Source organism: Rissa tridactyla, chromosome 1, assembly GCF_028500815.1.
Source record: "Rissa tridactyla isolate bRisTri1 chromosome 1, bRisTri1.patW.cur.20221130, whole genome shotgun sequence".
In the NCBI taxonomy this organism is placed as follows: domain Eukaryota; kingdom Metazoa; phylum Chordata; class Aves; order Charadriiformes; family Laridae; genus Rissa; species Rissa tridactyla.
In genome coordinates, this window is record NC_071466.1 from 14,375,445 (window position 1) to 14,400,308 (window position 24,864).

The 24,864-nt window shown below is 46.7% G+C and overlaps 1 protein-coding gene across 1 annotated transcript in view; it reads left to right on the plus strand.

Moving 5' to 3' along the window:
* The first annotated feature begins 931 nt into the window (after positions 1 to 931).
* The window catches only part of PANX1 (pannexin 1), a 29,910-nt gene continuing 5,977 nt past the window's right edge, over positions 932 to 24,864 (plus strand). The window contains exons 1-3 of the mRNA XM_054188028.1: positions 932 to 1,169; positions 12,824 to 12,963; positions 24,214 to 24,437. Coding sequence (XP_054044003.1) covers positions 989 to 1,169; positions 12,824 to 12,963; positions 24,214 to 24,437 — 545 coding nt within the window. The 5' untranslated portion in view covers positions 932 to 988. The remainder of the gene's footprint in view (positions 1,170 to 12,823; positions 12,964 to 24,213; positions 24,438 to 24,864) is intronic.

Genomic DNA, 24,864 nt, shown 5'->3' on the forward strand with positions numbered 1-24,864 from the left:
AGCACAGACGGAGCCAGGCTCTTCTCAGCGGTGCCCAGTGAGAGGACCAGAGGCCATGGGCGCAAACTGCAATACAAGCCGTCTCCATCCTCTTGTCCCTCCATTGCCCTCTTGCCTCTCCATCCTCCATTGCCCCTCTGCTCCGCTCTGGAGAGACCCCACCTGGAGTACTGCGTCCAGCTCTGGGGCCCTCAGCACGGGGAGGACATGGACTTGTTGAAGCAGGTCCAGAGGAGGTGCCATGAAGATGATCAGAGGCTGGAGCACCTCTGCTATAACAGGCTGAGAGAGTTGGGGTTGTTCAGCCTGGAGAAGAGAAGGCTCCAGGGAGACTTTATCGCGGCATTTCAGTACTTATAGGGGGCCTACAGGAAAGATGGGGAGGGACTCTTTATGAGGGAGTGTAGTTATAGGCCGGTGGGTAGTGGCTTCAAACTGAAAGGGGGGAGATTTAGACTAGATACAAGGAAGAAATTTTTTATGCTGAGGGTGGTGAAACACTGGCCCGGGTCGCCCAGAGAGGTGGTAGATGCCCCATCCCGGGAAACATTCCAGGTCAGGTTGAACGGGGCTCTGAACAACCTGATCTAGTTGAAGATGTCCCTGCTTATTGCAGGCGGGGTGGACTAGATGGCCTTTAAATGTCCCTTCCAACCCAAACTATCATTCTATGATCCTTGGGGACACCCCAAAGCGCCTGGCACGGCCCGGAGCCCCCTCCTCCAGCCGGGGGGGAGCTGCACGACCCCACCTCCCGCTCTCCCCCACCGTCCTTGGGGCGGGGGAAGGCCCAAGCCGCCCGGGCCACATCCCCCGCTCCCATCCCCGCCCCGCTCCTCCGCCGGGCGGAGCCGCGCCGGGCCGGGCCGGGCCGGGCCGTACCGCGGGGGCGCTGCCGAGCCGCAGCCGTGCCGGGCGGAGCACAGCGCGGAGCAGCCCAGCCCCGCCGAGCCCAGCCGAGCCGTGCCGGGCCCCGCCGAGCCCCGCCATGGCCATCGCGCACATCGCCACCGAGTACGTCTTCTCCGACTTCTTGCTGAAGGAGCCGCCGGAGACGCGCTACAAGGGGCTGCGGCTGGAGCTGGCGCTGGACAAGATTGTCACCTGCATCGCCGTGGGGCTGCCGCTGCTCCTCATCTCCCTCGCCTTCGCCCAGGAGGTCTCCATCGGTAACCGGCCTCCCCGACAGCCCTCCCTCCCCGCCCTCCCGGCGCCTCCCGCCGCGGACAAAGGGCTCGGCGGAGCGGTGCGGAGCTCCGCGGTGGACACGGTGGGGTTGGCGGGGGGAGAGCTCCGTGGGGACCCAGCTGCCAGCTGCCGGGAGGGGTTCCCATTCGGGGGTGGGGGGAAAAGGCGCCTTTGGGCCGTGGGGAGTGCGGAGGAGGGAGAGCAGCTCGCCGGGAGAGCATCCCTGGCAGCGGGCGGTGCTTCCGTGCGACCTTCCCCAGGTGTGCTGGGCATCCCGGCTGGCCTTTCCCGCTCTTCCCCATGCCCTCCTCCTCCTTGGGGCATTCCCTACCCGCTGTCATTCGCTAACACCTCCTGAGCAAGAGCCCTGTCAGCTCAGCTGCTGCGTCTTCTCCTCTGGGTGTGATTTAAGGAGAGGGATGGAGCCACGCCGCTCTTTGTTTCCCAGGGCTGCTCAGCCTCGAGTATGAGCTGTGCCTTGAAAACTGCCCGTGTGCTGCGGTTCTCAGTGCTTGGAGGGCTTTGCAGTAAGATCACGCTGTCATTCAGCAGCTATCAGGGATAGGTGCCAAGGAAAAGGGCTCTCGGAACCTCTGTGTTTGGACCACGGGTGGCTCAGTGGTGTATTGAGGCTGTTCACCTGCTCCTTGGGTGTCAGGCGGGATGGGCAGTGGAAGCACTTGCCAAAGCTTTCCCCCAGCTCTGCTTGCGCTTCTGCAGCTGTTCCAGTTCAACTTCTGGCGCGACTCGGTAGATGAAGCTATGCTTGACCTGAGAAAGGTCAGGTTTCCTAATTATTTTGCTATATTTTTTTCCTCATCCCCAAGTTATAGAAGTGCTTGTGCATCAGCCTAATAGCCAGCCCTTTTCAGAGTCTGAAGTGACTTAAATCCAAATGACAAGGACCTGCAACCTGGGGGCTCACTTATAAAATCTGTTATAGAATCGTAGAATAGTTCAGGTTAGAAAGGACCTTAAAGATCATCTAGTTCCAACCCCCCTGCCCTGGGCAGGGACACCTCCCACTAGGATTGCACTGCATTTAAATGGCACTATACGAATGAAAATTTCAAAGGTGAATAGCAGTGCTGTCCATTTTGAGACAAAGGTGAATCATAAGACTTCTTCCACACTTTGAGAATAGTTTAATTTACTCTATGTACCTGTTTATTGGCATGCAGTATTGTATACCTGAGATATATCATCTATAGGTTTGAGTCAAGAAAGTGGAAGCTGGAATGGGACTGTGAATTAGTGGTGAATCTGTGCAAAACCATCGTGAATAGCAATCGGGTACCAGACCGCTTAAGAGATAAGATGCCCCAGACTGCTGTTTTTACATCCAGCTCCACACCTATTGCAATACATTTGGTTTTGACACAAAGCATTGTGGCCTGCAGTAACCATGCAGGAGTCAAGGGCAACCAGGCTGGGAATGCCAAGACCAGATCCAATCCCTGTGGCAGCTCTGGTCAGTCAGAGACCGGATGGTTATATCAATATTTCTGTAATCTAACCTGCTGCTTTTAGTTTTAGGCCTGCTACTGATATGTGCACATTTCTTCCTCTTAAAGCAATGAAAAAGAGGGTTTGTATTTCCATACACTAGCTTGTATATGGGCCCCTTAGTTCTTCTTCCTTCTGCTTCTCCTCTAAAAGCGCTGGACCCAGTTTAAAACAGTGCCCGGGTATGAAGGTCTCTTATGAGCTGTGCAGAAGTATTTCTTTCATTTTCCTTCCTTATGTAAAGCTCCAACACACAACTGAATCGCCGAGGTTGGTAAAGCGTGCCTTTCTTTCGGATAAGTTAAGTTCTCGTCTTCACTAATCAAACATTTGGGCCTCAGTGCATGCTATATGTAGCGTATTTCAGTATTCAGTTAATTCAAATTGAATCTGTGACGGCAGGAGATTCATAAAGCAAGTACTAAAACGCGTGCTACATCTTGCATGTGCTTTATTTTGCTTATAATCCTGAGAAACTGTTAGAAGAAAACACGGGCTTTAAAACTGAGCTCTTCTATTTGAAAAATAAAAATGAAAACAAGTATGAGTAATACCCCAGTGAAGCTACACCACGTGGTTTCCATACAGAAAGTGATACTATATCAGCCACGCTGCTATTACGGCTGTCGCCTATTTCCCATGTGCTCCTTGCGGCGCGGCAGGCTGGCTGCTTATGGGAGATCCCAAACCTGTTTTCCATGAAGGCTTTTTTGGGGATAGAGAGGGTCTCGGGGGCTGGATATTCCTGAGTCTGTGAGCACTAGTGTTCAGCCAGTGATAAAATAGAGAGCAAGGATAGGTTTCAAACACTTCCTGATGTAATTGTGCTTTGAAAAAGGTCAGGAGAGCTAAACTGAGAGAAAATGGTAGGGTCTGTTTTAGGTCTGAAGAAGAGCAACTCAGAATCAGAAGTGGTTGTGAAAGCGGTATGTGAGTCACAGCGTGGAAATATCACTGCCTCCAGGTACAAAAACTGAACACTCTTTCCAAAAAAGGAATGCTCCGCTCCTATTTCTGTTGGGATAATTGCATTCTTCCCACCTAAAATTCTCTTGGCACCTTGAGCCATCACCTTCCCTTCCTGCTCCGCGTTGCTGTTTTGTTGCAGTGCGGTGTCAGATAACTGCAGTTTTCCTCCTACATGTGGTTGCTGATAATTGTGCAAAGTGATTCAAATGTTTACAAAGGCTGCGGAGGTTTTCTGAAGCCGCCAAGTAACTTTTAATTTCGATAGAAGCTTCAGGAAATAAATGAGATTCCAGTTGGGTATCGCGGAGGATTTCTCTGCCGCAGGCATGGAAAACCTGGCTGCTGCGGTCAGCCAGTGAGCACAGCCGAAACTCCCAGGGTTAGTGCCTGCACCCCACTTCGGCATCCTTCAGGGGCAGGAAGAGAACTAATCTAAGTTTATTTTTGGTTATATTTTAGAAACCCATGGTCAGCTGCAGGTCTGTGGTGATTTCAGGCTGGTTCTGGGAGTGCTTTGCTGTGACTGAGCTGTTCCCTGCCAGCCCTGGGAAGTGCTGCTGCTGGAAATCCTGCACCTGTTATCTCTTTACAGCTAGACCTTGTTTTATACAATTTTATATAATTTTATGTAATTTTATGTCATTTTATACTGGGAACTTGAAAATGGAAACAACGATAGGATTGTGAGGATTGTGTTGTGTATGCTTGTTTTTCTCATGTTATGGCCTTATATTATTTCCCTGTATCATTTAGCAGTTCTTAGGGTGAATATACTACAGGTGGTCAGGTAGTTCAGTAACAGAAACTCTACAAATACTTCTAAATTACCCATCCCTCTTAGAAAAGGTAAAAAAAAAAAAAAAAAAAGATAGGGGCACACTCGGCAATGCGTGAGCCACAGAATCAGTAGAAGTTTTTCTGTGTCATTTTTCCATCACCACTTTTTAAATCAGAGCAGCCTTGAGCCAGGACTGAGATTCCAGTTTTTAAACTCTGTGTGTATCTATTATGAGGTACGCTTTCTTATTGCATACAACTTAGCTGAAAACGTAGATATTTCTGACCAAGGCGCTGCTTGTTGCAGGATGCTGCAGGCCTAAGCAGGTACAGACCGCCGAGCAGAGAGGAAATCGAAACAAGCTGCTTAATTTTGACGGAGGCTTGTTTCCAAGTTAGTTCTGGGAAATATATCAGTGGCTGGCTTGGGTCGCAGCCGAAAGAAAAGCAGCTGCGAGAGCTGTCCGCTTGACATCAAATATTTGCGTCTTTTCCCGAAGGAAGGCAGTTGGGAATTGCTCATACGTGCTTAAGCCCAGAAGCTGCTTGTCACCAAATCACGTTGTTTGACCTTCTCTATACATCAGTTTTCGGGCACCGTGAGGCTGTGCAGCTGGCAGCGTGGGAGGTGATGGCTGGGAAGGGAGACGAGGAGGGAGGGAGAGAGCTGGAGAGGGGAGAAGAAGGGAAAATCGTGGTGGCCACCAGCAGTCCTTACTATAAGGCCATTTTGGGCGTTGGTTGTGCATGGCTCATACATTGCTGGTATGAATCCTCTCCTTTTAGCATCTCTGTTTATTTTATAATATAACAAAACATCTTGGAAACCCTCCCAACCCAGAAACTATCATATGTTAAGTAAGTCACCTAAGAAACTTGAGTATAATCAGCATGAAGGTCTGGGTAGTGATACAGGCTTGTCAGTTGCGGCAGAAGGGTGGGTTAGGAAGTGCCTGGCCGTGGACCAACCCACAGCATCTGCATGAATCTGTCAAAATGAAGATTTCCTGCAGTAAAAACATCTTATGTCCCTCTGATGCATCTTATCTCCTTGCTGGAGGGTGCTCAAAGGTTGGGAAGCGGAGTCTTGCCCTGTGCTCTACACGCCATGGGGTTGATGTCCCCATTGACCGCTTTGGGCTTTCCCAATGGTGAGAATCCTTGCTTGCCCTGCTGAATTTCCACCGAATTTCTGGGAGGGTTTTTTCCCCAATTTGTTTGTTTTAGTTCCCACCCCCCGAGTTGGCTGCCTGTGGGATTTGAGGTGCTTTGTCCAGCAGAAACCATGGGGTGAAGGGAGTTAGTGAGGAACTCCGGGTGCTGCATCCCAACAGCTTCTGTGGGTGCCATGGGGGCAGCAGGACCCACCTGCAGCACCCCTTATTGCACGTCCAGCTGGGCCCGTGTCTCTCTCTACAGGTCAATCATGTTTCTCAAACAGTCATCAGAACTAGTGATGAAAGGAAACTAGTGAAGAAAGGGAAAAAAACCCACCCCAATTGCAAGACTCAATCACAACAAATATACAAAAAAAATAGTCTTAACTATTGAATTAGGCTCCTTTCTTCTCCTGCTGCCCCACCGCTAGCCCTCCCTGCTGATGTCTCTCTCCCTTCACGTTCACGAGTTGCTGGGGAGGCTTTTGGGAAATAATCCTATCTTGTGACTTCCGTAAAGGCTGGGGGCTAAAGTTGGGTTGGGTGTAATTAGGCCAAAGACTATTACTATGGCAGCTGCTGGCTGAGAGCTTGAAAAACATCTCCCAAGTGCGGAAGCAGGCTGTATGCTAATGGTTGACATTTGCACATCTTGGGTTTAGCTCAGTAGGGTGCTCTGGGACTCAGGGCATTAATGACAGGACCGAGCCAACAAGGGTGCCAGTAGCATCAGTCTGGAGCCGCCAGACAGACTGTGAACTTCAAAGCATCTTTCAGTTAGACGTGCAGACCCCAGAGAAGAGCAGTATACGCTGTGCTGCTCTTTGGCATACAAAGAGTGCTCAGTAAATAGCAGAAGTTACCGGCGTCAGGGACGGGCCTGCCTGGGGAGCCACGACAAACTTGTGAAAACATTTACTTTAATGTCAAGTCTAAATCGTCTTTGGGTAAACATGTTCAGCTGTTGGTGAGGAGATTAGGAGATTTTTTTTTTCCTGTTTACCTTCGACACAGCCAAGTTTTCATGTCCTACAACAATGATGGTAAGCTGCGCTTGGTGCCAGAATTAATTTAAAAAGCATCATGGCCCTCTGGTCTTGCCTGAGATTTAGGTTTACCACCAATGTTGGCAGTGGAGCCAGAAGGTCATCACCCCTGTTTTGAGATGTTTCTCCTTCAGGTGAAGGGAAACTCCATATTTTCCTTCAATCTCACTGGTGGGAATTTCCTTCACAAGTTTTTTTTCCCATGAACCAAAAAACTCGTTGCTCTGAAGGCAATGCTTGTTAAACACCCAGCTCTTTTCCCACAGCGTGATTCTGAGACTTCTCTGTGGGATAATTGGCAGCCCCGTGGAGAGGAAAAGATACTTGCTGGCTCCTCTGACACACTTCGCTTAAACACTGCATCACCTCAGCTTTACCTTCTGCTGCTACTCCATTGCCAAAGTAAACCTCAGGGAACAGGTTCTTTCCTCCAGTGCACCCATTTGTGTCTCTCCATACTTCCTTCTTAAACATAGAGTTTATTCTCTGTCACCCAGCCTGCCACTTTGGTCCATGAGAAGCGTCTTACATATCTAATAAAATGATTCCTTCTGGTCCACTCTTAAGGTGTACACCCACACATACAGTTGCTTCTTCTTTGGCATGCATTGGGACATCTGTTTTTCATATTTTAAAATATCTTTTTTAATGTTGGGGTGGAGGATGCGCGTTGGATGGTGCCTGGCAGTCTGTACATTGTGTATGCGTGTCTTGATTTTCTTGTTGGTGGGTTTTATTTTAGCGGCTGCTAACGCGGGTTATTCTTGCTAGATAAAATCAGGTGTTTGGGTATCGTGGCTAGTTCATTTTGCCTTGTGGAAAATCATAGTAGTAATTAATGGCTGGGTTTTCATCCAAGCTTATGCAAATCTTTTTCCAGCGATTGCAGTGCATTAGAAACCAAATAATTACTGACTGAAGGTTTAATCCTGTCAGCTACAACCACCTGATCCTGGTTCAGGAAAAATAGTTCAGCATATGACTAACACTGATTCTTGGAAGTACTCTCTGTTAGTTGTAGTTTCTTAATTAGATGTTTAAGTCAGCAGTGGGTTGTTGAGCCACTGGGGAGGAAACCAGTCCAGCTTGCTGGGTTTGTGCTCTCTCTGGTAAGGGACGCAGCCAGAGGATGCTGAGCCCTCTGCTCGTCCCATCTTCCACCCCAGCAAAGCGGTTGGCTACTGAACAGGGATTCTCCTTCAGAGCTGAGACTTTCCTTGGGATAATGGGAGTTCAAGAAGGACAGGAAACTGCTGGAGAGGGTACAGCAAAGGGCTACCAAGATGATGAGGGGACTGGAACACCTCTCCCATGAAGAAAGGCTGAGGGACTTGGGTCTTTTTAGTCTGGAAAAAAGATGACTGAGGGGGGATCTTACCAATGCTTATGAATACTGAAAGGGTGGGTGTCAGGAGGATGGGGCCAGGCTCTTTTCAGTGGTGCCCAGCGACAGGACAAGAGGTAACGGGCACAAACTTGAACATAGGAAGTTCCACCTAAACACGAGGAGGAACTTCTTTACTTTGAGGGTGGCAGAGCCCTGGAACAGGCTGCCCAGAGAGGTGGTGGAGTCTCCAACTCTGGAGACATTCGGCCTGGACGTGTTTCTGTGCAACCTGCTCTGGGTGACCCTGCTCTGGCAGGGGGTTGGACCAGATGATCTCCAGAGGTCCCTTCCAACCCTACCATTCTGTGATTCTGTGAGTTTCTTTTTGCAGGTAGGTTTCTTTTTTTTGGAAAGCATCTACAGGGGCATTAGGGTGGGCATCGCAAAGGTGACTTGTATCCTGCTCATTTAGCATCGATAGCAAAATTTCCACCTCCATTTGAGGAAAAGGAGCCAGAGCAGGCCCACTGCTTGCATCCCAACTCTGAGAAGTCTCAGCTGGGATTGAGGCATCTTCTTTTAGACACCTGATGACAGATCCTTCCCGAATGAACCTTCAAGACTTAGGCGAAGCGGATGAAAAGGTGTCAGCAGGGCACAGGATCTCCACCTGTAGACAGCTCCACACCAGTTTGTGCAGTGCTGTATAGGAGCTGCAGAGGAGCCGGTTGCCAAAGAAGAGGGTTTTCCTGGTAGAGGCCCAGAGGAGATGGCTTGTTGGCAGAGCACACGTGAAGACGTACCGTGGCTGGGTGGGGTGACAGCTTGGCCTGGCTGCTCGCTGGCTGCAGGGAGTCAGGCTTGTGCTCTGCACTCCGTTGCATGCCTGCAAGTCATTCCTGCCAGCAGCGACTGGCTCCATCTAATAATCTCAGCACACTTATAAAAGTGACATTTTATCATACATGGTGCCCACCTGTTGCTGCCTTAAGTTTCTGCAGCTCTTTTACAGAATCACAGAATCTTCATGGTTGGAAAGGACCCTTAAGATCATCGAGTCCAACCAAACAACCTACAATCTCTGCCACTAGAGCATGCCCTGAAATGCCAAATCTAGACAGGTCTTAAACACCTCTAGGGATGGTGACTCAACCACCTCCTCTGGGCAGGCTGTTCCAGTGCCTGACCACTCTTTCAGTAAAGTAATTCTTCCTAATATCTAACCTAAACCTCCCCTGCTGCAGCTTCAGACCATTTCCTCTGGTCCTGTCATTATTCACCTGGGAGAAGAGGCCAACACCCACCTCTCTCCAACCTCCTTTCAGGGAGTTGTGGAGGGCAATGAGGTCTCCCCTCAGCCTCCTCTTCTCCAAGCTAAACATGCCCAGCTCCCTCAGCCTCTCCTCATATGACCTGGTCTCCAGACCCCTCACCAGCCTGGTAGCTCTCCTCTGGACACGCTCCAGCACTTCAATGTCCCTCTTGTACAGAGGGGCCCAGAACTGAACACAGTACTCGAGGTGAGGCCTCACCAGTGCCGAGTACAGAGGCACGATCACTTCCCTGCTCCTGCTGGCCACGCTATTCCTGATACAAGCCAGAATGCTGTTGGCCTTCTTGGCCACCTGGGCACACTGCTGGCTCATGTTGAGCTGGCCGTCCACCAGCATCCCCAGGTCCTTTTCTGCGGGGCAGCTCTCCAGCCACTCCTCCCCAAGCCTGTAGTGTTGCTTGGGGTTGTTGTGACCGAAATGCAGGACCCGGCACTTGGCCTTATTAAACCTCATACAGTTGGCCTTGGCCCTTCGATCCAGCCTGTCCAGGTCCCTCTGTAGAGCCTTCCTACCCTCAAGCAGATCAACACTCCCACCTAGTTTGGTGTCATCTGCAAACTTACTGAGGGTGCACTCAATCCCCTCATCCAGATCATTGATAAAGATATTAAACATATTTACGTGGTGTCTCTTCAGGACAATGATAATAAGTGGCATTTTTTTGTCGTCATTTTTTTGCAAAAGTGTAAGTCAAATCCCCATCACTCCCTCTCCAAAGTTGGTTTAGTACCAGGGAATGATTAAAAAAAAAGTGCACTGCGCAGTGTAATGGTAACTTGGCCAAACACTGTTGTGGCAACTATTTAATGAGTGCAGTCATTTATTATTCCTCATCCTTCTCTCAGTGTATTTTATCTCCCTGTTGTTGTACTGGGCTTGGCTGCTGCTTTTCCTTTTCCCCTTTTATTACTTGTGGGAGCAAAGGACGGGGAATGGCTTCACGTCGCGAAGCCAGGAGGCTGTTTCTTTGGTAGCAGAGGGCTATTAGCCTTTCATGAATTAGCCCTGAGCATGGGTGTGTGTGCACAGTGCTGCTTTGAAAGGCATTTGGACCTTTGCCTAAATTCTCCGCTAATCAAAACTACAGATTTTCTTTTTCACTTCCTCCAGAATAACCCAACATAAATTATCTGTGTAGATCTATTGCTATGACTCCTTCGGAGGAGAGAAAGAAAGAAAAAAAGATGGAAAGTTGTGACCATTTTCAGATGTGTTTAATAATGTGTGTTCTGTGTAGATTATACACAAAAACATCCTTTCTGGTTAAGTCTTAACATGACCGTGGTCAGTGCAAAGTTGTAATTTACATTAACAAGTGTTTACAACCAGGACTGCAATAAGTTAATTAATGGGTGCAATAACCGGAGTGTCCCCAGCTTCTGCTTGGCGCAGAGCTCTATCTGCTTGACTCCCAAGTCAAAGGTTTCCAACGTCCCTGCTGAAACCCTGGGGATCAGATGAGCGAGGTTCACTGCTCTGCTGCACCCCTGGCGTTGCTGTAGCTATTCTGGTATGACGTTGTGGGCATAACTCATTGGAGAAGGAGGCTGCCTGCCTTTTTCATCGCTAATTTGGGAGAAGGAGGCTGCCTGCCTTTTTCCTCACTGGTTTAAACACTCCATCACTCTCAGTGGTTTTCCCACCCATCAACGAGAATGAACACACGGAATGTGTTTCTTGTTGCAGATACCCAGCCATGAATAGGACAAAGCATCTTTCTGAACACTCCTATTGCTTGCCCCGTGAAAGGGTCACTTGTTTGCCGCTTCACGCTGGGCACAGCCAGCAGCAGGAGCTTCGTTAAGCGATGAGAGCAGAGCATAAATGGTCTCTATCCAGCCAAGCACAGACACTCCAGTTGCCTGCCCCTTTTTCTTCTTTTTTGCTTTTTCCTTTTTCCTTTTCTTCAGTGTATTATTTCTTGAGCTTCCACAGCTAATGGAAGTTCTCTGGAAAGCAGAAACTCCTGAAGCTTTGGGAGAGTGCAAGCGCTTGTCTTGTGTCAACTTTGCGAAGTCGCATGAGCTCTGGACTGATAAACAGTAATTTGTTTTCCATAAGGGAGGCTTGTGACAGGTCAAACCATGTCCTTATGATACTACAGCCTTAGAAATAATTATACTAGTGACTCATAAGGAAAGCCTTTTATGCATAATGCTCCTTGACTATGCTACGTTGTAAAAAGGCTGTACAAGTTACACGGCGAATGAGGTTGACTCCTGTTACACAAAAAGTTCTTATTCTCTAAAAGCTAGACCAGCAAAAAGGCAGAACAAGTGATACAATCTTATACAAAATACTTTTCCCCTATAAAGCACACAGTGATGCCTTTAGCATTAACTTTGATGAATATGTTTAGGAAAAAAAAAGTAGCGCTATTTCCTCTCTCTTGGTCTTTTGACGTTGGTGTTGTGTTGGAGGTTGCTCTTGGAAGAAGGTTGCTTGCGCATGAGCCATCTCCACTTTCTGTAATCACTTGGTGAAATGGTTATCCTGTTTCAACTTTTATGAAAGCCTGCTGGAAATGTGTGGGGTTTTTTTTTGCTTTCACTATCAAAGCTTCAGAAAGAAAATCCAAACCCCTCACATTGTTTTACTCCTCATTTGAGGAGCCAGCGATACTCCATGTCCAATACCTGCTCTTCCTCGTTGAGGTATGCTGCGGGAAGACTCAGTTGGTGCCTGTAGCTGGTCAGAGCAGAATTTGACCCTAAGGCTGAGGCTGGCTAAACAGCTGCTCTTGCTGTCAATTAGTGCCCTGATCTTAATTTGAAGCTTCCGAGCAGCTGGGGAGGTGCTGGGAGTGAGTGGGGGTGATGATTACATGCTTAATTCTGGACACAGCACATCACTGAGCTGGCGAGGAGGGACCTGGCACCCTTTGGAGATGACTGGAGGCCACAACTGCTCTGCCAGAAGTTACAGGAGGGAATCCCTGTTTTCACATGTGTGATGTGAACCCCTCAAAACTCATGCGCAGTCTTAGAGGCAGAAGAAGTGGCAGCACCCTGGGCCAAACTTGGGCTGTGGGAATGGTGTTTGAGGTCTTGTTTCAATAAACGTGTAAGCTGTAGGTTGTGTGTTTGGGAAATACAGCGGCATGATGGTACGTGATGGTAGCTGTTTCCTTGGGGAACCAGCATTATCTGATCACACTTTATGGTGGTTCCCCTTTAGCCAACCTGAGTCAAGTGCAAGCAAAAGAGACAGGTCTTGGAGGGTATGTTCCCCAAAAGCCTTATGAAAATAGGTCTAAAAGACAGGTGTTTCTAATATGCTGTCTCAACCTTTAGGAGACATCAGAGAGTCTCTGTGGGAGTTTAACCCTTTGGATACAGTGGGAGCTCGGTGACTCTTCTCCCCGCAGAGCTGCTGTGTTCGGTTTGATTGCTTAACCTAATAGCTTTGGGTACTGCGAAATCACGAGTGTGAGCTTTTCTTCCTAAACTTGATTTCTCTCTTTTTTTTTTTTTTTTTTAATCCTCTGAGGACATGATAACTTTTGCTTTGTTTTCCCAGGTGCTCAGATAAGCTGTTTTGCTCCCAGCTCCTTTTCCTGGCGGCAAGCTGCGTACGTGGACTCCTACTGCTGGGCAGCTGTGCAGCAGAAGCAACCATCCCAGAACAACTTAGAAAACATTCCCCTGTGGCTGCATAAAGTACGTACAGATCTCCTTCTCCTGCAAAAATTGTCCCTGTGTAGAAGCCTGCCTTTGCCTCGCTTTTCTTCTTCCTCTGCTCTGCTATAGTCCTTGGCTTTGACTTAACTCTCTATTTTTAGAGATAATGTTTTCTTTCCCTTACTTCCAAAGAGGGTAGTACTAAAGAAGGTATTTTCTGCTTTTAAATAAAGGCTCTGTCGTGCTCTAATAACAAATATCACCAGTTATCTGACACGGGAGTAATGTAAATGTTGCTGCGTTGCCCTGGAGCTGAGTGCCTCACCTGGCTTTAGCCAGGAACTATTTTAAAACCAGGACATGAGACACAACAACTGCCCTAATGCTTGTATCGAAAGCTTACTTTAGGAAAACAGGAGAGTGAAAACATTTCGCATTTTTATTGTATTACACTTGGCCAGTTTTGCATGGAGAGGAGCTTCTGGCAGGTAGGCATTGTGGGAGAAGTGGAATTCATCACTGGTACCAACAGGTTTAACCCTGTCTTCAGTGTGCTCTTCTGAGCCTCCCCAGGCTGTTCCCTTGCAAACCGTAAGCTGGCTTTCACCGCCCCGGGTAGAGCAGTGTCGTACTGAACGCACAGTAAGAGACGTGATTTGATGGGTAAAAGGAGTGGTAGGTACTAAGGCACTTGAGCTGGCTCAGAGCAGTTAGCCGAGCTTTGGCCAGCGTTACAAACCCTGCGGAAATGCCGTGCCAGTGCCTGGAGCTGGTGCAGCTCGAGAGGCAGCGTCGCCCTGCCCGGGCAGTGCTGATGCCCGAGTAAGAAATGCTGTTGGAGCTCTGCAAACGCGGGGTGTTGCGTGCTGCCTTCCCCAGCCCTTTGATTACTTGCCCCAGCAAATAACGCACCCCAGCACCTGGGAGTGGAGGAGAACCTGGCGTTAGAAGGAGCTCATGTCTGGGACCTGCAGCACCTGTATTTCTGGGGTTTACTGGTGTATCCTGTAGCTCAGCTTCGATTATCCAGTCAGGTGGTGGTATCTCCTCTGAAAGACTATTCAGGGCTGTCTCTGATTTGTTTGCTGACTCAAATCACAGAATCGTCCAGGTTGGAAGGGACCTTTCAAATCATGGAGTCCAACCACCGACCTAACGTTGACAAAAACCATCACTAAAGCATGTCCCTCAGCACCACGTCTACTCGTCTTTTAAAAGCCTCCAGGGATGGTGCCTCAACCGTTTCCCTGAAATCACTAACTGTAAGGATTTACTACTGCCTTCTCCACTTCACTCATAAACTTGACCCAGAGGTCTTGTGTCTCATGAATATTAAAGCCAGGCTTGTTTTCTAGCCTGAACTCTTCCTTGCTCAGTTAGTGCTCCACTTAATTTCAGCCAGACCTTCTACAGAGGCCAGTCGAAGCTGCTGGGACATCTCGCAATGCAAGAGGCTTGTGTGGGTGGAAACTCCACCTGCAAACCTGGATACATTACTGCCCCTTTCTCTTGAGGGAATGAGTTCTTCTTACCCAATTTCTTTCTGTTGAACTTTATGCCGTAGTCACCTGCTGATAGCTGTAAGTCTCCCAGTTTGCCAGCCATGAGTAATTGCTAGTCATGCTTTTATGATGCAACCCACGTTAATTTGCTGACCAGTGCTGTCTCAGGAATTGATGCAAGGCCCTTCTTCCCACAGTTCCTCTGTGATAGCTTAATGGTATGTGATGTTTCTTTGTAAATACCCTGCAAACTGGCTGCAAGAAGTGTGTCTGAACAGCTGAGTCAGAGTTTGTAGCAGAGGCTGGGTGCCTCATCTTAACTTCCTAAATCCATGCTTAGTCACCTACACTTCCACTGAGCCGGGCAACTGGAGCTGCGGATGCTACTTGGAAGCGAGTATTAATACCCTTCTGCTGATTGTTCATCAACTTCTATGCTTAACAAGTTTCCAGGGAAGGAGCGGTGTTACAGCTATTAACACTGACTGTGGTGGGAAGATCTGAAGGTGTTTGGCTGTTGGGTGTACCCAGGGCCAGCAGCTCCCAGCTGCACTGCTGGGTGGCTTGCCATGGGGACTGATCACTTCTGCAGGAAAGCAGGGCCTGGGTTGTCTCCTGGTGCAGGCTGCGTGCTCCAAGGTACGTACAACCTCATTGCTCTGCAGATTTTGGCTAGATAACCATTCTTTTAAATGGGCAGAGCAGAGTCTTTGTGGGAGCACAGTGATGTTAATGAGACTTCCCAAGGTCAGGTGAGAGGAGACTTGACTCTGCGGTGCAAGGGCAGGGATCCACATAGAGGGACAGCAAGGATCATTAGGCCCATTTTTATTTAAGACAACACTTAAAGCTTTTTTTTTTTTCTGCTTTCTGGGCAGCAGTGCATTTATTTGCAAAGCATCTCAGGTTCTTTCTAATGCTCTGACTCACTTAGCATCTCACTATATTGGCATGCTGGAAGGGTCCATGCAAAATGCTTAAGGAGGCATTGGATTACAGGTTTGGGGTATTGAAGTTCTAGGCCCTGATTGGAATGGATGGACCTCCTTATGGCATGGTCCCTGTGCTCGGTCAGAAGTGCTGTCAGAGGTTTGCATCCTAGGACAGTGCTCATCATGGTGTAGAGTAGAAGTAGACTATGTAGTTCTTTGGTGAAGAAGCCAACTTAACGGCAGCTTGCCCCGCTTTTGTTCTAGGCATCTGGTTGCTCTAAAGGATTATCAAAACCAGGTTGCATTACAGAAAAGATGAAACCTTCTCATTTCCCTCCTATTTTAGCATACAAGTTTGCGCTGGGATTTTTTGATTTTTCAATCAGTGAAATGTATGTTTCAGTTCTGGGCAATCCCCGAAGCTTGGGCACCTTTACTTGCTGTCCCTTCTGCTCTGGGAGGTCTCTCCCAACACTTGAATTTATCAGTTTGGAAACTTGTTTTGGAGTGGGGAAGGAGGAGCACTCCAACTTTCTGGGTTCCCTGCCGCTCTCGTGGTCTGTGCACTCCCACAGGGTGCCCAGAGCCTCTCTCCTTGGAGAACAGGATTTTTGAAATTTGTAGGGAACATGGAGTAACTCTTCACCCTGGATAACCCTTAGCAGAATGCAAAATGAGTTGTGTACTCAAATGCACAATTCAAGAAACAAACTCTCTGCAGACAGATAAATGGAAAGAAGAGACTATAGCATGTCCTGCATAAATTCTTAGTTTAACGCTAAGATTTCCTCCTCTTTGTCAGTGAAAAAGCTGACTAAATCCTTATATGGTTGAGTCCTCTGACAAAACTCATCTTCAGGTTTGTCATTGGTGACACTTAGTCTGGTCGGGCTTTGCTCTTCTGTTGTTCCTGTTTTCTTCTGGGGTTTTCCATTCAGACTTAATTCCTTCAAGAGGTTTCTTGTGTCTATCTGAAGTGTCAGAGCAGAGATACCGGTTTCTAAAGATGAATGGGGAAGGGAGACAGACAGTGCTGATGTGGGATGAAAGAGTCATGTATTGGTTCCCTCTGTGCAGATTGCTTCTTGTCTCTAAAGATGAGTGCTCCACCTGACAACTATCAAGCAAAAAAGCTTGATCCTTAACTGGAATAGAAACAAACTTTTGGCCATTGTGAGTGGGCAGTCCTTGCGGTCCAGCGGAGGAGGAGACCGCACTGTGAAGCCTTTTTAATCCATAGTGCCCAGAGAAATTTCTACAAACACATGCAGGAGAACAGTGAGCATCATCTTACTGGCTCTTGATGGCCAGCAGACGTGATGGCAGCCAAGCAAGATGAGGGGAAGTTGGACATTGAGTGATGACCTCTTCCTAGCCGTGAAATGTGGATTGCTAGGATGGAGGTGCCTATCAAGGGACTTCTAAGTTTTTTTGAATTACTCTATTTTCTAGTTGATTATTAATTAATTGGGGAGAATCAAGGAGGAAGATAAAGGTAAGCAAAGTTGAGGTAAAGGGAGTAGATGGTTCTTTAGAAGAAGGACGTCTGTAGCAGTGTGGACTGCAGGCAAACTGTTCATCTACACATTGGTATGTGCGTGACTGACAGCAGAAAGAGGAGGTCTTCACACGTGGCATAGCCAGAGGCCAGTCGTCTGGCTCACATCTCCGCAAAAGCACAGGGCAAGTGCTGCAGGAGCTGCTGAAAGCATTGAGTACAAAGAGTGGGTCTGAGGTCTTTGTATGCACGAAGCGAAACTTAGCTTCTTGAAAATACTCACTTTTTGTAACAGAAGTAAGACTTACTGTGGACCCATGGGATGTTCTTTGAATTGCTTGTCTGTAAATGCGCAAAAAACCTCCTGAGGTTCTTCATTGTGGTGTTGGTATGATTATAATCACGGCTGTTACCTGGTTCTCATTACTCACTCTTCGTACAACTTCCTAGTTGACGGAGGACTCTTCACATTTCACCTACAAAGCCCCACCCAGAGGGATTAGGGGCTGTCAGGGCAAGGAGACCTGAACGCAGGTGCGTTTATAAAGCATTCTTTGAGGGGGTAGTGTTAGGGCTACTTCAGTCTCATTAGCCTTACTCATTGAGGCTGGAGAAATACAGCTTTTAAGCTGTATCAAAACAGAAATTAAGTAACAGATGGGGTAAAAAAGGTCACGTGTGGTTTGAGATTCACTTTCACGTCTGGAGGCAGGAACGTATCGCAGCCCAAATGATGAGTCATTTATAGCTCACATTTCTGCCCTGAACACCAATGAAACGTCTCACATCGACTCAAACAGGAACAGGATCGTATCCAGAGGAAGCCTGATACCTTTGCTTCTGGAAACACGTCATTGCTCTCATTAGCCTGTTTGGGGGCTGGTGCCTTTGCTTAATAAGGGCTCTTCCCAGTGGCAAATAGAAATTTGGAGCTGAAGAAGCAGACACTTCACTATGATCTTATTTTTTAATGAGAAACACTTTCATCTCAAGTGAGTGAAGACACTTCAGTGCTTCCTTCTTTGAGCACTGCATGCCAATGCCAATGAATTTTCTCAAGGCTGTAATTCAGACCTGTGCAGCTTAACAGCTTTGTGCTAGTGTACTTAAAGTTAGTGTTTGACCACTATTAGGTATGGTAGAAGTCTGAATGCTTGCAGCCACTTTAATAGTGTTTGCCCAGAGGAAATAAGGACTGAAGCTGTAGTAACGTTAGAGAACTGTTGTTTTCTAAATGTCGCTAACGTGGTTGTCGTCGTTTGCCAGCCATCTTTATCCAGACCTTGGCAAGTAGATTAGGTCCTTGAAAATGTCTTTTGGGTCTCACCACCTTTGGCAGCTGTATTTTGTTTGGATGATAAAAACATATTTGAGCTTATGAAGAAGTTTTTAAAATGCCCTTTTAACTTATCTGTTGTGTATTTACTGTTTCTTAGCACAATTCAAGCTGGGGATGTTATAGAATAGACTATTTCGTGGTTTAGTCTGATTTTTCCTGTCACCTTCAGTAGACTCGGATGCTAATGCATCTTTAAAAGACAGTTTTGTCATTCCGGTGTCTTATGTGCTTATGCAAATGGATTAGTCAAACACTTCTTCTTCTATACCCGTTAATATGTTCTGGTTGAACAGTTAACTGGTTTTTAACAAATTAACTTAAATGGACCGATGTCTTCAAAGTTTATTTCCCTGGCCTCCCAATAAATGGTGAAAAAAAATGCGTGATGAGAATATCAGGACCTCATTTTGATATTTGTAGTGCTACCACCCTATGTGTGTTTATCAGTGAAAATCTATGCGTGTGCATCGGGGATCTGAAATGTAGTGAAATTGGTTCTTGCCGTTCTGAGTATTTATCTGAATGTAGGTTTTCACAAATTCTGGTAAGACAGAGGTTTGTGCAGGTAATCTTCATGAGAGGAGCAAATTCAGACTCTTGAATGTCTTGACTTGTGTCTTGAAGTCATGACTTCAAAAGAGTTCAGTGTGTTAAATAGATAGGTTTCTAAAATTTGGACTGCATGCATGCAGGTTATTTTTTTTCTCTTTTCATGGTAGGTAGTATTGATTTAAAATTGCTCAACCTGATTATGGTCAGTGATGTAAGAAAACAGCACACATCTACGAAGGCTAAGCATTTTGATGTGCAAAAATGATTTGCTTTGATGATAACCTTTATAACTGCTTTTGTGAGTGTACAACACACAACTGAAAACGATGTGTTGTGCTGAGACGGGGGATCGGGGCTCTGCATCTCCTGGACACGCTATTTCCTAAGCTCTCGCTGTCCAGAAAGATCATGCTTTCTGCATTGCAGGGCCTGGTGGAGTGTTGTGCCACAGGCTACCAAACAGCTGGTGTCAGATCTGGTCCCGTTTTCACCTTTGACTGCCCCGTGGGATGTGTTACTCTTGGACTACAGCCGTGAGGTACAGAGAGGCACTAAATCTGCAGTTCCCATTTCAGTTACTTGTTGCAGAGCAATGATGATGAGCACACACGTCTTTAGCATGGAGGGAGGAGTCCTTCTCTGCACAGATTCCTGCTCAGATAAGGCTTGCGTTTCAGTGCCTCATCAACACCAGTTAACATGGGCTTCGGCGGTTTCTGGTGCAGAGTTGTCAGCTCGGGTATCAGGTGCTTTTGGCTTTCAGGAGGAGTACGGGTATCACCTGTGATGTACACAGTGATGAAAGCTCCGTCAAGTGAAGTGAGCTGCAGCAGTACAGAACAAAGGGCAGCTGACCTCATGGCTTCCTGGTGCTCTGCTTCCTTGGAGCTTGCTGTCCCACCCAGCGTGCCATCAGACTAAGGGACAAGCAAGGCAGGTGAACCTGCTTCCATCATCTTTAGCTTTCAGGAGCTCAGCAATACATAGCAGAAAACATACAGGGGACTCTAGTTTGAGTCCCTGGTGCAGGCACTACTAGTTTTGTCTGTCTCGTGTTGAATATGAATCGCACAGTATCTGTGCCTAGTACCCCCCAGAAACTTGGATTAGCCTAGCTGAATCTCTGCTACTCTGGTTTTGAGTGGCAAACTCGATGGGCCTTTGCCTGTCCTTTTCGCCTTGCAGCTGGGTGGAAATGAAAGCTCAGGGCATCCAGGTTGAAGCATGATGATGTAGCTCTCGAAGCACTTTCACTAATAAAGTTCAGAACAGCGCATTTTGTACCATAGGATTTTGTATCTGCTCTAATGTATCTGTTCTTATCTGCTTTCAGAGGACCTTTCTTCAGTTATGCACTCTCAAACCATCTTAAATTCAACATTGTGAACTTGCTGTTGAAGAGGAACTTGAGAACTAGACAGCAAAGGAAAAACTGAGTTTTACTTTTAGGGCAATATCTTTCTCTGGCATATATTTGACCATATAGTTCTTGCAATCCGTGACACTTCCCATTTAACCTAAATGCTGGTAACTACCCAAGACTGAAGTAGCATTTCCTCCTTGTGTGTTCAGTGCCTTGGAAGTAAATGCATAAACCACAAAAGAAAGGCGCATGGCACATGCTCATCCATGTATGAATACCACAGAGTCCTCTTCTTAAAATGGGAAGTCATTATGTGTGACTGTAAAATGTAGTCAGATGAGCTGGATAATCCGAGTCTGTTGCTCTGAAACCTAGGACTCGTGCCAGATGACTTTGCATTTTCACTTCTGCCTGTTGGTTCAAGGCCTTAAATTTTAATGATTCAAAACAATTTGCTAGTTATCTAAGCCTACCGTTAACAAATAGAACAAGCGTATCTTTCATTTTTTAAAAAAAGCCAGAATCCGAGAAGGATGGAGTCGTGCATCAAGTGCTGTGGAAGGGCTGACAAATACAGGCTTTTGTTTCCAAACAAAAAGAGCTGGACTAATGGTCACGCTGCTGCTCTGGGTTTGAGACCATTCAGAAAAGAGCTGCATAGTGTTTTCCCATGTTGCCATAAACTACAGCTTTGGGAGAGACGAGAGTCTGGCGAGGGGAAGCCCAGTAAACATGTGGCAAATGTGCCTTTGTCCCAGTGGTGCGATGCTTCTAGGTGACGAGGCGGTGGTGAAGGAGTCGGGGCGAGGAGGAGGTGCAAGGGAAGATGGCAGAGGCCGCTCTTTGTAAGACAACAGCGTGTGATGAGGCAGGGGAGATGGGTGGGATTGGAGGAGGTCTGGAGCAGAGCAACAGGGCTGGTGCCAGTGTGTTACACAAGAGCAGAATGTGCCCAGAGTCTTTTTCTATGCATAAAGGAGGAGATGGGGACTGAGACAATGGAGGTTTTGGACTGTGACTTCAGTGTGTCAACTATCTCGCCTCCTGTCGCGTGTCTTGTAGGCCTCAGGGTAAAGAGATCTCAAGGATTAATCGGATACTGCTGGTGGTGTTTCCAGTTTTGAGAGTCAGACAGGGAATTAATAAATCCTCTGATGCCTGTAAAAATTCAAATGAGTGAGTAGTAAAGCCAAGTGGTATAAACTAATGTAAGAAGCTTTGGCTGCTCCTTACTAAATCAGATGTTTCTTTGTTGTTTCTTTCCCCACCTGGCACCAGTGGAAGGATGCTAAGAGGCGTATGACACAGAAGTAAGTGAAGTCAAACAGGCTTTGCAGCAATCTTATACAAGCTGGCATTTGGCCTACGGAAAAGGTGTTACATCAACTTAGAGCAGCTTAGATAAATTTAAGCTGCGTTCATAGATAGATAATTTCTGTTTCTACATAATACAGAATTCAGAGGACTGAAGGAGCCTGGTCATGAAACCATAAAGCTTTGAGTAGACCAAGGCATCCAGGACTTTGACCTGAGAGAGCCAGTGGCATTGTCCACAGAGTTGAACATGAAGGGCAGATTCTTGAGCTGTTGGGTTTGAGTTGACGAGATGTCTACAAAAACACATCGGACACGGCAGAGCTTTACATCTCAATTGGAAAGGATAGATCTGGAAAAAAAACTCCAGATGATCTGAGGTTGTCTGCTGTGTAGAAAGAAGGAAGAGAGGCAGTAGTGAGGGCAGAGCTCTGCACAGTTTCTACAGGCTGCTGGGGGCAGGGGAAAGATCACGTCAAGGGGGCAGCAAGTAGAGCTGAGAGCTCGGAGATGACAGCCACTAAGGACGTGTTTTTGAGAGAATGAGCTCTCTCAGTTTGGTTGAAAGCAGTTAGCAGTTCAAAAAGGAGAGCATCACCCACACCCAAGGGCTGTCTTGGCTGCTGGCATAGGTAGGAGCTCTGGAGGGAAGAAATTCTTGAAGGTGGCTATGGACAATCCATCGGTGAGCGTGGTTTAGTGGTGCAGAAGATAGTATAGATTCAGTGGGCGTACTGGGCAGACGTGCAGTTCCAGGAGATCAGAAGGAATCCCCTGGTTGTCTCTGGCCTGTGAGGTCAGTCCCCTGCGGCGGAGAGGGGACAGGCCACAGCTATGATATTGCAGTACAGGCTTGATGCTCGTTCCTGGCTGGTGAGGAAGAGCTACCCCTAGTGGGGTGTACGGTATAATTACACTCAACTCTGCTTTGTTAACTAGGTTTCTGAAACAATCTTGTCACTGGTTAGCCCATCCCTGCAGGATTTCTGTTTCAGTTTTAAAGGTGAGCCTTTCTTGAAGTTTTCTTTCTTTCTTGTCATCTTATCTAGAGTCAGAAGTCGCAATTTTGGCCAAGTTCAATTATGTTGCTACTGAGCAGAAATGGTTAAAGTATGAATTTACAAGAAGGGTTGCAAGGGAAAGCTGACCTTTAAATACAGCATTCTCTGTTTTCTGTGGCTGTTTAGTGCTTTTCCTGGCTTTGTCTTACTGTGTGCCACAAATTTCTGATGTGACTCCCATGTAGAGAACGTGCCCATCCAGAATGATGGTTGGTTTTATGGTCTCCAGTTGCTGATGCAGTTCCTCTAAGAAGTCAGGTTTTATTTCTGTGTTAACATGTTGTATGCATTCCTAGTATTAATAATAACATAGGATTTTGCGTTAATGGTAGGTGATTTTAGAAGCAGCTTTCCTTGGATAAAATGTTCAATAGCATCAAATTATTTATTTCATTCATACAAAACTTCAGTCTCTCTTGATTAATGCAAACACAAGTTAACATGTTAATATTAGGTCCGGATTCTCATCTTGTTAAATAACTACAAACGTAAGCAGAGCTGTTCTACTTGCACTGATTAATGTCTTCAGTCCAAGTTTCCTCTAAAATTCTCCATTGGCTTTTTCAAGGAATGCGCCTGTGTGCATGGCTGTGACAACTAAGATGCCTTAAATCTGTTTCAAATTGGTTCACCACAACTAATTTAAAATTCCTTAGGAACTGATGCTGGGTTTGAGTTAAGTGTGCTTACTGTCAAAAGCTGAATGTAATGAATTGGAGATTAGCCAAATTTGCAGTACTTTTTCTTAACTCCCCGCTTGTCTCACTAGATCTTACATCGCGTCTCTGTAAGGGTGATGTTATGTGTAAATGTACACCTTCACTATAATGTCACAGTGGATGGAAGATGCCTTCTTTTCAGCAGCTGGAGGGAATTAGAAATTAAATCTCGTGGTGAAAAACTCATTGATAACTAGAAGAAAGATGGAAAGACTTCAAGCTACTGTATTTTATATTTGCTTCAGCCCTTTCCCTAAGCAACGGGGACCATGTAAGGACTGAATTCCCAGCGCTGCATTAACACCAGACCATTCTGATGCTGTGTGTTCGTTTCCATTTAGGAGTTATTTAAAAATACATAAATACCCTTAAATTTTACAGCCGTAGTTCCATCCTTTACAGCCTCTGTATGCCAGGCACTCTGAGCAGATGTGTGTCTGTGCAGGCAGATGCAGCGTTACAAATGGTCTATTCGTTAACTTCCTGACAGCTAATGGAGAACAGGAGAGATTTTGACGGTGTTTGGAGTATTTTAGTTGCTATGAACAGTGGTGACACGTTTGGGAGGGAGGGTTATGTGACACCATCCTCTTCTTCCAGTCAGCATCTCTGATAGCTGCTTCGGTTGCCTTTGCTATTTGTCGTTCCCCAGGTTAGTGCTGCCTCTCTCACTTTCAGCTCCAGCAGTGCAGTTCTGAATATGCAAGGAAAAATGTTATCAGGATTATGGTAACTTTATTCTGCCATTTTTTAACTTTTTTTTTTTTTTATTTTTTTTTTTTGCAAAGCTCTGAGCAGCAGTAAGGTTACTGGAGCTGTCTGGAAAGAGATTCTGCTTCCCTGCATGTCCCTGATAACCACAAAAGTGGGTTTTAGTAAAAGCATTTAAGTAAAACTTCAGGGAATTTAATAGGCTTATAGGGAATTTAAGAGACTTATAGGGAATGGTGGTGACTGGCTGACGTTTTGTATACAGGTAGCGCCTAATCTGAATTTTTCCTCCCTTCAGTTCTTCCCATACATCCTTCTGCTCGTCGCTATCCTGCTGTATCTACCATGTTTGTTCTGGCGCTTCACTGCAGCACCTCACCTTTCTTCAGACCTGAAATTCATTATGGAAGAACTTGACAAAGCCTATAACAGGGCAATCAAAGCTGCTAATAGCATCCGCAGCGGAGACCCCAGGGATCCTACTGACTTACTTCCAGCTGTTAATGAGAACTTGACGCAGAGGTAAGATGCTGGGTCTTGGTTTTCTTTGCTCTTTTCTGTAAGCTCTTAACAGATGTGACACCCGCACTCTCTTAGAAATTTATTGCAAAGGTTTGAATGGTGGCCTGATGGGCTTTTAAATTTGGGTAAAAAAACCCATAGAATCATAGAATCTTCTGGTTGGAAAGGACCTTTAAGATCATCGAGTCCAACCATACACACACACACAAAAAAAAAAAAAACCAAACCAAAAAACACAAACCCTACAATCTCTGCCACTAGAGCATGCCCTGAAATGCCAAATCTAGACAGGTCTTAAACACCTCTAGGGATGGTGACTCAACCACCTCCCTGGGCAGGCTGTTCCAGTGCCTGACCACTCTGTCAGTAAAGTAATTCTTCCTAATATCTAATCTAAACCTCCCCTGCCGCAGCTTCAGACCCGTTC